An 11,712-nucleotide genomic window follows, 5' to 3' on the forward strand; every position below is an offset into this window, starting at 1 on the left:
GAACAACAGTGAAAAATGTTGTCGTTTTGCATACGAACGACCGATTTTCTATGCGGTGGTATGACGGTCGTACGAAAAAAATCTATCAAGTGCTATCACGCATGAGCGGAAACAGAAGATTACCCGGATGTTTATGTCCAAGGAATCTTCGTAAACACGAACGAAAAATCCAAATGTTAATGAGATAATGAAACCAGAATTCTGCAGATTATATTTTATGTATCACTATTTATGTATATAGGTCATGTAATAAACAATATTATACTCATTGCTGGTAATTGTTGTGTATATCGCTTGTTCTGGCCGGAAGGGCGTGGCTACAAGGTCACACGCACACCGCATCACTTCCACTTGTACGGAAGACGTCAACATTACGTATTGCCCGACGAAGGATTTTTTTAGATTGGTTAATGTGGGCCACGATTTCGACCAACAAACGAACGCCTCTCAGTCGTCGGATGACCGATTGGTCGATTTTCTAATCGTGTATTCCCACCAAAACTATGTAATATGATGACATGTCTAAACAACCCAATAAATTTGTATTAAATCAGGCGGACGCCTGCACTGCCTCATTGACAGTAAGATCTACAGGAAATTGTACAATCAGATTGTATAGTGAATAGTCAGCATTAGCCAGCCTGTCACTTGCAAGTTGCTGCAAGCAACAAGATCGCAGGATGGCTCATATCCACCCAAGAAAAGCATTCGCTGAATTCTGATTGGTTGCGGTGTGCAGCACAGACACAAATGTTCTCCACTGAAGAAGATCACAATGTTTTGTTTTTTACAATTCCCATCAGGATGACTCAACCCAATTACATGCAGTCATGGCTTTTTGCTCAGAGAGAGGAAGAGGAGACCCTTGCTGATCTCACTGTCATAATGAGGGCCAGAGAGACGAGTGTCATCATCGTTATCTCTATGGATGATTCCAACAGCTTTCCAGGAAAACAAAGGGAGGGGGCAGAGAGCAGACAACATGACCATTGTGTGTGTGGGATGGCGGGGAAAGTAGGGTCAGCCGCTGATTGCTAGGAAACAAGACAGGCCTGCAGCAGGATTGCCAGAAACAGGGCTGCCAGCAAAAGCTACAAAGCATAGGCAAAGGTGGCCCTGAGGTCTAGACCTCCGAGGGGGCCCAGACTGCCAACCTGGCAACCCCAGCATTTGACAATAGTCTCCTCCCTTCCATGACCACAGCAGGGGCGGACTGACAACTCATGGGGCCCCCAGGCAACAGGGGATCATGGGGCCCCTGTGTCCTTACCCAAACTCAAAAAAGCCTATGAAAAAGGTACCAGGGGCATCTCATGGGGCCCCCTGCTGACCCCGGGCCCTCGGGCAGTGCCCGAGTTTCCAATTGGTCAGTCCGCCCCTGGACCACAGTTTTTTTAAATACCCGGACCACGTGTGGCAGCGCCAAGTTAACGTGACACTATGACTAACGAGTCTCTTTGGCAGCAGGGCTGAGGACTAGGAACACACAGTTGTGCACTCCTCATTCTCTGCTGCAAGCTTCACCACTTCCATACCGGACACCTTTACCCCCTGCCTGCCCAGGACAATTTCCAGCTTCCAGCGCTGTCGCACTTTGAATGACAACTGCGCGGTCATGCAACACTGTACCCAAATTAATTTTTATCATTTTTTTCACACAAATAGAGCTTTCTTTTGGTGGTATTTAATCACCACTGAGGTTATTATTTTTTGCTAAATAGAACAAAAAACACCTGAAACGTTTGGAAAAAAAAACACACTTTTCTTCGTTTCTGTTATAACATTTTGCAAATAAATAACATTTCTTCATAAATTTAGGTCAAAATGTATACTGCTACATTTCTTTGGTGAAAATAATAATAATTGAATGTATTTTTTTTTTCAAATGTTTCTATTATTTTTTTTATTTTTTATTATATTTTTTCTTTTATTTACTATTTTATTTTTCAGCACTCTGTGACCAAAGCAAAACAATGTTACCATTGAACTACTCTGGGCAAGTGATCAGGATTTTTTTTAACACATTATGATTGCTAATACCGATGTATTTCATTGATATTTGCAATCATTATTACTGAATGAAACTGATTCATTTAATCTTTTGTTGTGATTAGCTGTGATTGGGCAACGCTGATCACATGATACAGATGGGCTGTGATTGGCCCTGTCTGTATCACGTGACTGTCTTGACCAGTCACAGCTAACAACATAATTGTATACAAGGGATGGCATGACAGGCATGCAAGGGAAGGTATACAAGGGATGGCATGACATTGTATACAATTGACATATGATCTGCTGTGATTGGTCACAGCAGTCACATGACACTGGCAACGGGGCGGTATAGTGATATGTCATCGGGACACAGCTGGAGACAGAATGCGCTGCTGCATGACCCCACGACGGCGTGAGCGTCTCGTTTTGACAGGACATCATCAGGGGCGGAATGGCCATTTGGAAACCTGGGCACTGCCCAAGGGCCCGGGGTCAGTAGGGGGCCTCATGAGATGCCCCTGGTACCTTTTTCATAGGCTTTTTTGAGTTTGGGCAAGGACACAGGGGTCCCATGATCCCCTATTGCCCGGGGGCCCCATGAGTTGTCAGTCCACCCCTGGACATCATATGACGCCCAGTCAAAACAGCGAGTGTCCTGCCCGGCCTATAGCAGATTGACAGCTATATTAAAGTGGAGTTCCAGACATTTTTGTGTTTATTAAAAGTCAGCAGCTACAAAAACTGTAGTTGCTGACTTTTAATAAACACACGCTTACCTGTCCCAGAGTCCAGAGATGTTCTCACCCGCAGTATCCCTTCTCCCCTTCTCTCCTCCACGGCGCCGGCATCTCTTTTTCATAGGCTTTTTTGAGTTTGGGCAAGGACACAAGGGCCCCATGATCCCCTATTGCCCAGGGGCCCCATGAGTTGTCAGTCTGCCCCGTATGTAAGATAGGGACCTTAGATCTTTAAGGGCAAGAACTGATGTGGCTATACACTCACCGGCCACTTTATTAGGTACACCTGTTCAATTGCTTGGTAGCACAAATTGCTAATCAGCCAATCACATGGCAGCAACTCAATGCAGTTAGGCATCTAGACAAGGTGAAGACGACTTGCTGAAATTCAAATCGAGCATCAGAATGGAGAAGAAAGGGGATTTAAGTGACTTTGAACGTGGCATGGTTATTGGTGCCAGTCGGACTGGTCTTAATATTTTCAAAAACTGCTGATCTACTGAGATTTTCATGCACAAACATCTCTCGGGTTTACAGAGAATGGTCCGAAAAAGAGAAAATATAAAGTAAGCGGCAGTTGTGTGAAAGAAAATGCGGTGTTGATGTCAGAGGTCAGAGGAGAATGGGCAGACTGGTTCGAGAGGATAGAAAGGCAACAGTAACTCATGTCAATATGGACCAAAATCTCTGAGGAATGTTTATAACACCTTGTTGAATCTATGCCATGAAGAATAAGGCAGTTCTAAAGGCAAAAGGGGGTCCAACCCGGTACTAGAAAGGTGTACCTAATAAAGTGACCGGTGAGTATGTGGCCAGTATGTGAAACACTATCACCAGCACTGGGTCATCCTTGGTTTCAGTCCCTACCAGGACACTATCTGCATTGAGTCTGCATGTTCTCCCTGTGTCTGTGTTCCTCGTATACTCTGGTTTCCTCCCACACTCCAAAGACTAGAGATGAACACGGGGATCCCCTGAGCTCATCTCCAGCTGAACTTGCATACTTCTTTTACTCCAATGAGCTGCAGTCAGGAGTATTCCCATTCTGCAGTTCACATAAACAGGAATGACCTGGGCTCACTGGAGAAAAACAAGAATGCAAGTTCAGCTAGAGATGAGTTCAGAGTATTCCCAAGCAGATCTCTACCAAAGACATGCTGATAGGTTTTTTTTGGTTCCTACTATATGTATCCCACTTGGCTAGCACATGTGATATCACTTTCTGCATTGCAGTCCCAAGCTCCAACAGTTGAGGAAAGACCTGGCTGACCTATCTTTTGAAAACTTTGTCAAGAAAATTCTATGAAAGAAAGACTTTCAAGGGTATCAGACATGGTGCACAGAGACAGACATGACCAATTGGATATACAAGACATACTTTTCAATGTTTAATACCCAAACTTAGGGTCACACCTGGCCCCATACTTAGTGGTTGAGGAAAGTGGAAAAATAGCTCTGGACCCATAAGATTACCTAATTAGTATTACTATCTTAAAGTATTGATGTTGATGTGAATTATCTGATTCCCGTGCAGGCAGCTTCCAGGCAGCTTCCACACCCCAGAGAATTTCTACAGTTTCCATGGCTAGTGCAGCCTAACAAAATATGGAAACTGTGGCGCCGCACCACAGCTGAGAGACCCAGATATGACTGTACTCCAATAAAAGTCAGGGAGACAATCAAAAAAGTAGCTAATGTGTTTCAGGGGTGCAACAGACTTGATGACAGGGGGCACTCTTGGACCCCCAAAACACGTTGGCTACTTTTTGGATCATCCCACTGACATTTATTGGAATAAAGTTGTATCTGGACCTCTCAGTAGTGGTGTGGCACTTCAATTTCAATTTTTGATACCTTACTTGGTGGTTACCTTTGGACAGCAGAGACACCATAACCTGCACCCATCAGATTATCATAGCTTCACAAGCAGGGGCGGACTGACAACTCATGGGGCCCCTGGGCAATAGGGGATCATGGGGCCCCTGTGTCCTTGCCCAAACTCAAAAAAGCCTATGAAAAAGGTACCAGGCAGGTGCGGACTGACAACTCATGGGGCACCCGGGCAATAGGGGATCATGGGGCCTCTGTGTCCTTGCCAAACTCAAAAAAGCCTATGAAAAAGGTACCAGGGGCATCTCATGGGGCCCCTACTGACCCCGGGCCCTCGGGCACTGCCCGAGTTTCCAAATGGTCAGTCCGCCCCTGCTCACAAGTTAACTGTTCCCTCCATCTGGTCAGTCTTGCTCCATACACAACTGTTGCTCCGTTGATCTTACCAAGTTGGGTAATCCACGGAAAAAGTGGTCCAGCATGCCCCCTACAATGTAACAAAAATAGAAACTCAAGTGCCACACTATTGCTTAGAGCAGCGTTTTTCAACCACTGTGCCGCGGCACACTAGTGTGCCGTGAGATATTGTCTGGTGTGCCGTGGGAAAAATTGCAATTTCATCCGAAACATGTGGCCTTGGCTCACAAATAGACCAATCATTAGAACAGCAATGGGCAAACTACAGCCCGCGGACCTTTTAATCCGGCCCGCGGAGCGTGATACTGTCAGGATGATCTGTCCCCCTCGACGTATCTGCGCATGTGCCGGAGATCGCCGATCGGCTGCTAATGCCTGAAACTGGCACATGCGCAGATACGTTGAGGGGGACAGATCCTCATAGGAGACAGATTTTCATGCTACACCGGAACGGCGAGAGGAACGCGCGGAGCAAAGGTAAGTGAATTGACACAGGGGGGGCTTGGGGACTTAATATGGGGGATGAATTAATATGGGGGATGAATTACTATGGGGGATGAATTACTATGGGGGATGAATTACTATATGGGGGATGAATTACTATGGGGGATGAATTACTATGGGGGATGAATTACTATATGGGGGATGAATTACTATGGGGGATGAATTACTATATGGGGGATTAATTACTATGGGGGATGAATTACTATATGGGGGATGAATTACTATGGGGGATGAATTACTATGGGGGATGAATTACTATATGGGGGATTAATTACTATGGGGGATGAATTACTATGGGGGATGAATTACTATATGGGGGATGAATTACTATGGGGGATGAATTACTATATGGGGGATGAATTACTATGGGGGATGAATTACTATATGGGGGATTAATTACTATGGGGGATGAATTACTATGGGGGATGAATTACTATATGGGGGATTAATTACTATGGGGGATGAATTACTATGGGGGATGAATTACTATATGGGGGATGAATTACTATGGGGGATGAATTACTATATGGGGGATGAATTACTATATGGGGGATTAATTACTATGCTTACTATGGGGGAATATTACTATACTTACTATGGATGACACATACACATCATTCATCTACTCTTGGTCCGGCCCCCGGGTCCAATTATAAAATACTTTATTATTTCATAATAAAGTAATTATAAAATAATTTCTTTGTGTTTGATTCCTATTCAAGAGAATTACTTTATATATAGTCAATATAGGCACAGAGGTACATTTTTTTAACATTTTCTAATGGTGGTGTGCCTTGTGATTTTTTTCATGAAAAAAGTGTGCCTTTGCACAAAAAAGGTTGAAAAACACTGGCTTAGAGGTCCAGATGCAACTTTATTCCTATAAACATCAGGGGGACAATCCAAAAAGGAGCCAACACATTTCAGGGGTCCAATAGCCCTGATGAAGGGAGGTTCTCTTGCACCCCTGAAATGCATTGGCTACTTTTTGGATTGAACCCTGAGTTTTATTAGAATAATGTTGCATCTGGACCTCTTAGCAGTAGTGTGGTGCTTCAATTTCAATTTTTGTTATTGTACTTGGTGGTGACCTTTGGGCTGCAGAGATGCCATAACACTCACCCATCAAATTAATAAAGCCACCCAAGTGAACCGTTCCCACTGATTGGTTAATCTCATTCTGTACCCAACTGTTGCTGCACTGACCTTACCACGTTGAGTCACCAGATTATTACGGCCACCCAAGTGAACCATTCCCTTTGATTGATCAGTTTCTCACTATACACAACTGTTGTTCTATTGAACTTACCAAGTTCAGTCATAACATTATTACAGCCACAAAAGTGAACTGTTTCCTCTGATTGGTTAGTCTCGCCCTATAGCCAACTGTCACTCTGTTGATCTCACCAATTGGATCATCAAATTATAAAGGCCACCAAAGTGAACTTTTCCCTTTGATTTGTCAGTCTTGTTCTATACCCAGCTGTTGCTCCTTTGACCTTAGCAACAAAAGTGGAAACTGAAGTGCCACAACAGTGCTAGTAGGTCCTAATACAACTCTATTCCAATAAAAGTCAAAGGGACAATCCATGATGAAGGGGGTTTATTGGCCCAACAAAATGTGTTGGTACTTTTTAGATTTCTTCTTGAATTTTTTTGGAAAAAAGGTGTATGAGGACCTCTTAGCAGTGGTATGGTGCTTCAATTTCAATTTTGTTACTGTGTTTGGTGATGACCTTTGGGCAGCAGAGATGCCATACCCTGCACCCATCAGATTATTAAGGCCACCCAAGTGAGCCATTCCCTCCAATTGGCCAGCCTCACTCTACACCCAACTGTTGCTCTGTTGACCTTACCAAACTGGGTCATAAGATTATTACAGCACACCAAAGTGAACTGCTCCCTTCGATTGATCAGTCTCACTCTATAGCCAACTGTTGTTCTACTGGTCATACTAAACTGGGTCATTAGATTTTTCTGGCCATCCACATGAACCATTCCCTCAAATTGGTCACTCTTGCTCTTTACCCAACTGTTGCTCCATTGATTTTACCAAATTGGGTCATCTGCCAAAAAAGTGGTCCGTTGACCTTACTAAATTTGGTCTTCAGATTAATACCGCCAACTAAGCGAACTGTTTCCTCCAACTGGTCAGTCTAACTCTACACCCACTCTCCCTTGCATAGTTGGGCCATTCACCAAAAATGTGGTCTGTCACGCTTCCTACAGGCAGCATTGACCTCTGGGCCACCCCCATCAGATTATCATGGCCACACAAATAAACCATTCCCTCCGTCTGGTCAGTCTTGCTCCATACCCAACTGTTCCCCTGACCTTGCTCCCTTGACATCTGCCAAACCCCTCTGTTACTGGGTCACCCGTCAAAAGTGATCCATTGACCTTACCAAGTTCGGTCATCAGATTATTACGGAAAAGAAAGTGAAACGTTCCCTCCAATTGGTCAGTCTCACTCCATACCCAATTGTTTCTCGGTTGACCTTACCAAGTTTGATCAGATGATTATTACAACCACCAAAGTGAACCGTTCCCTCTGATTGGTCACTCTTGATCTATAGCGAACTGTTGCTCCATTGACCTTACCAAGTTGGGTCATCCACCAAAAAAGTGGTCCAGCATAAGTGGCACCAACCTCATCTGTCCAGCAGGGGTCACTCTGCTCTCTGCTGTTGAACCTCTGCTGCTGCAGAACCTCTTGCTCCTCCGATTGGCAGCTGTGTGGCATCTGCAGCAATACTTATGATGTAATCTATTGCTCTTTTTTTTTTTCTTCTCCTAAACTGCCTCCCCCCTCCCCCTCCATGGTGCACCCATTGTCTTCTATAGAGGGAACATTGAGCACCTACCTGCATAGTGGTCGAAGACGGTGGGTACATACTCCTCCGGGAAGGCGTCGTTGGCATAGCTCATCAGCAGGCAAGTTTTGCCCACCGCCCCGTCGCCCACCACCACGCATTTCAGCATGCTACTGCCGCTGCCATTCGCCATGGAGCCTCATCTTAGGGGGAGGAAGGCAGGACGTTCCGGGCACTGCGCTCCCAAAAAGTGGCAGTCAGAGCGGGGACGCCGTCCTCACCCCCGGAACGGCCACTTCCCCTCCGAGGATTCCTCCCAACGGGCGGACTTCTCTACACCCCCCCCACCCCCCCTCCCCCAACTTCGGAGGGCACAGCACTTTCCGGCTTTGCAGGATCAGCCTCGTTCGGCGGGGAGGGAGACACACAGGAGGCTGCGAATGTGCCGCCTAAGGGACCGTCTCCAAAGCGCTGCCTGCGGTCCAGGAGGAAGATCAGCCTCGCCACATGTCACTGCTGGCCTCTGCCTGTGCCTGTGCCCGCCTGCTAGAGGGTGAGCGGCACCACAGGCTGCAGGAGGGAAGGCGGCACACACATCTCCCTCATTTCTGGAGAAGAGCTGCAAGAAGGAACTGCAGGATTTATTATAAAGGAGCGTACAATGGAGTGCAACTGTCCTGGAAACAACCAATCAAACCAATCCAATCACAACTGCCATTTTTCTAGATTCAATCTCTTCTGCCTTTTTCTCCTCCACGACTGTCATTCTTCCAGATTCAGTCTCTTCTGCCCTTTTCTCCTCCACAACTGTCATTCTTCCAGATTCAGTATCTTCTGTCCTTTCTTCTCCACAACTGTCATTCTTCCAGATTCAGTCTCTTCTGCCCTTTTCACCTCCACAACTGCCATTCTTCCAGAGTCAGTCTCTTCTGCCCTTTTCTCCTCCACAACTGCCATTCTTCTAGATTTAGTCTCTTCTGCCCTTTTCTCCTCTACCACTGTCATTCTTCCAGATTCAGTATCTTCTGCCCTTTTCTCCTCCAGGACTGTCATTCTTCCAGATTCAGTATCTTCTGCCCTTTTTTCTCCACAACTGCCATTCTTCCACATTCAGTCTCTTCTGTCCTTTTCTCCTCCACAGCTGCCATTCTTCCAGTTTCAGTCTCTTCCGCCCTTTTCTCCACCACTGTCATTCTTCCAGATTCAGTATCTTCTGCCCTTTTCTCCTCCACAGCTGCCATTCTTCCAGATTCAGTCTCTTCTGCCCTTTCTCCTCCCCAACTATTCTCCTCTAGAGTTCTGGAACCAATCCCATCTTTCCTCCACAACTGTCCTTTTAGATTAAAACTCTCTGCCCTTCTCTACTCCACAACTATCCTTCTTCTAGACTCAAACCCCTGTGCCCTTCTTTCCCGTACAATTCTCCCTCTTTTAAATTCAACCACCTCTGCCCTTTTCTCCTCCACAATTGTCCCTTTTCTAGACTTAGCTCCAGCTGTCCTTTTCTAATTAACAATTCTCTCTCTTCTTGTCCCTTTTCTAGAGTCAGCAACATCTGCCTTTTTCTACTGAATTATCCCTCGTCTAGGTTCAAACCCCTTTGTCCCTTACTCCTTCTCAACTGCCCTTCAGCTCCCTTTGCTCTTCTCTTTCTCACAGCTGTCCTTCTAGATTGAAACCCCTCTGCCCTTCTCTCCTGCACAACTGCCCTTCCTCTCGATTCAATTTCCTCTACCCTTTTCCACATCTATTCTCCTCTAGAGTCAAACCCCTCTGCCCTTACCCCCATCCTTAATGGTCCTTTTAAAAGTTGGCCACTCAGCCATGCTCACATCCACAACTGTCCTTCTAGATTCAACCCCCTCTGCCCTTTTCTCCTCCACAACCTACCTTCTTCTAGATTCGACCCCCCCCCCCCTCAACTGTCCATCTAAAAGTCAAGCTCTTCTGCCATTCTCACCTTCACAACTGTTCTAAACTCAACCCCCTCTTCTCTTTTACACAACTGCTCTTCCAGATTCAACCCCTCGGCCCTTCCCCCCATCCACAATTGTCCTTCTAAAAGTCAAGCCCTTCTGCCCTTCTCTCCTCCATAATTGCCATTCTTCTAGATTCAATCTCCTCTGCCCTTTTCTTCTCCACATCTATTCTTCTCTAGAGTCAAACCCCTCTGTCCTTCCCCCCATCCTTAATATTCCTTGTAAAAGTCAAACTGCTTAGCGATCCTTACTTCCACAACTGTCATTCTAGTTTCAACCCCCTTTCTCCCCTCCCCCCCCCCAATCCACAGTTGTCCTTCTAAAAGTCAAGCTCTTCTGCCATTCTCACCTTCACAACTGTTCTAAACTCAACCCCCTCTTCTCTTTTACACAACTGCTCTTCCAGATTCAACCCCTCGGCCCTTCCCCCCATCCACAATTGTCCTTCTAAAAGTCAAGCCCTTCTGCCCTTCTCTCCTCCATAATTGCCATTCTTCTAGATTCAATCTCCTCTGCCCTTTTCTTCTCCACATCTATTCTTCTCTAGAGTCAAACCCCTCTGTCCTTCTCCCCATCCTTAATATTCCTTGTAAAAGTCAAACTGCTTAGCGATCCTTACTTCCACAACTGTCATTCTAGTTTCAACCCCCTTTCTCCCCTCCCCCCCCAATCCACAGTTGTCCTTCTAAAAGTCAAGACCTTCTGCCATTCTCACCTCCACAACTGTCCTAGACTCAACTCCCTTTTTTACACAACTGCCCTTCTTCTAGATTCAATCTCCTCTGCCCTTTTCTTGTTCACAACTATTCTCCTCTAGAATCAAACCCCTCTGTTCTTCCCCCCATACTTCATTTTACCTCTAAAAGTCAAGCCGGTTAGCCATCCTCACTTCCACAACTGTCCTAGATTCAACCCCCCATCCACAGTTGTCATTCTTCTAAATTTCACCTCTCTGCCCTTTTCTCCTCCACACCTGTCCTTCCCCCATCCACAGTTGTCCTTATAGAAGTCAAGCCCCTCTGCCCTTCTCTCTTCCACAACTGCCCTGCTTCTAGATTCAACCCCCGCTACATCTCTCCTATATTCAAACCCAACTCCTTCCCCCATCCACAACTTTCCTTATAAAAGTCAAGCCCCTCTATCAGTTTCACTTCCACAGCTGCCCTTTTAGATTCAACCCTCACTACTTTTATCTCCAACAACTGCCCTTCTTCTAAATTAAACCCCCTACAACTGTCATAGATTCAAACTCCATTCTTCCCTACAACATCCTCCATTCTGGAACCAATCCCATCTTTCCTACACAACTGTCCTTTTAGATTCAAACTCTCTGCCCTTCTCTACTCCACAACTATCCTTCTTCTAGACTCACCCCCCTGTGCCCTTCTTTCCTGTACAATTCTCCCACTTTTAAATTCAACCCCCTCTGCCCTTTTC

At 45.7% G+C, this 11,712-nt stretch overlaps 1 protein-coding gene across 1 annotated transcript in view; it reads right to left on the reverse strand.

Annotated features, from left to right (window-relative positions):
* The window catches only part of RHOQ (ras homolog family member Q), a 78,170-nt gene extending 69,548 nt beyond the window's left edge, over nt 1–8,622 (reverse strand). The window contains exon 1 of the mRNA XM_089653918.1: nt 8,348–8,622. Within this exon, the coding sequence (XP_089510044.1) occupies nt 8,348–8,489 (142 nt within the window). The 5' untranslated portion in view covers nt 8,490–8,622. The remainder of the gene's footprint in view (nt 1–8,347) is intronic.
* Between the last annotated feature and the right edge of the window lie 3,090 nt (nt 8,623–11,712).

The sequence above is a fragment of the Staurois parvus genome, unplaced genomic scaffold (assembly GCF_062004578.1).
Source record: "Staurois parvus isolate SC_StPar_1 unplaced genomic scaffold, SC_StPar_1.0 ptg000727l, whole genome shotgun sequence".
Classification (NCBI taxonomy): domain Eukaryota; kingdom Metazoa; phylum Chordata; class Amphibia; order Anura; family Ranidae; genus Staurois; species Staurois parvus.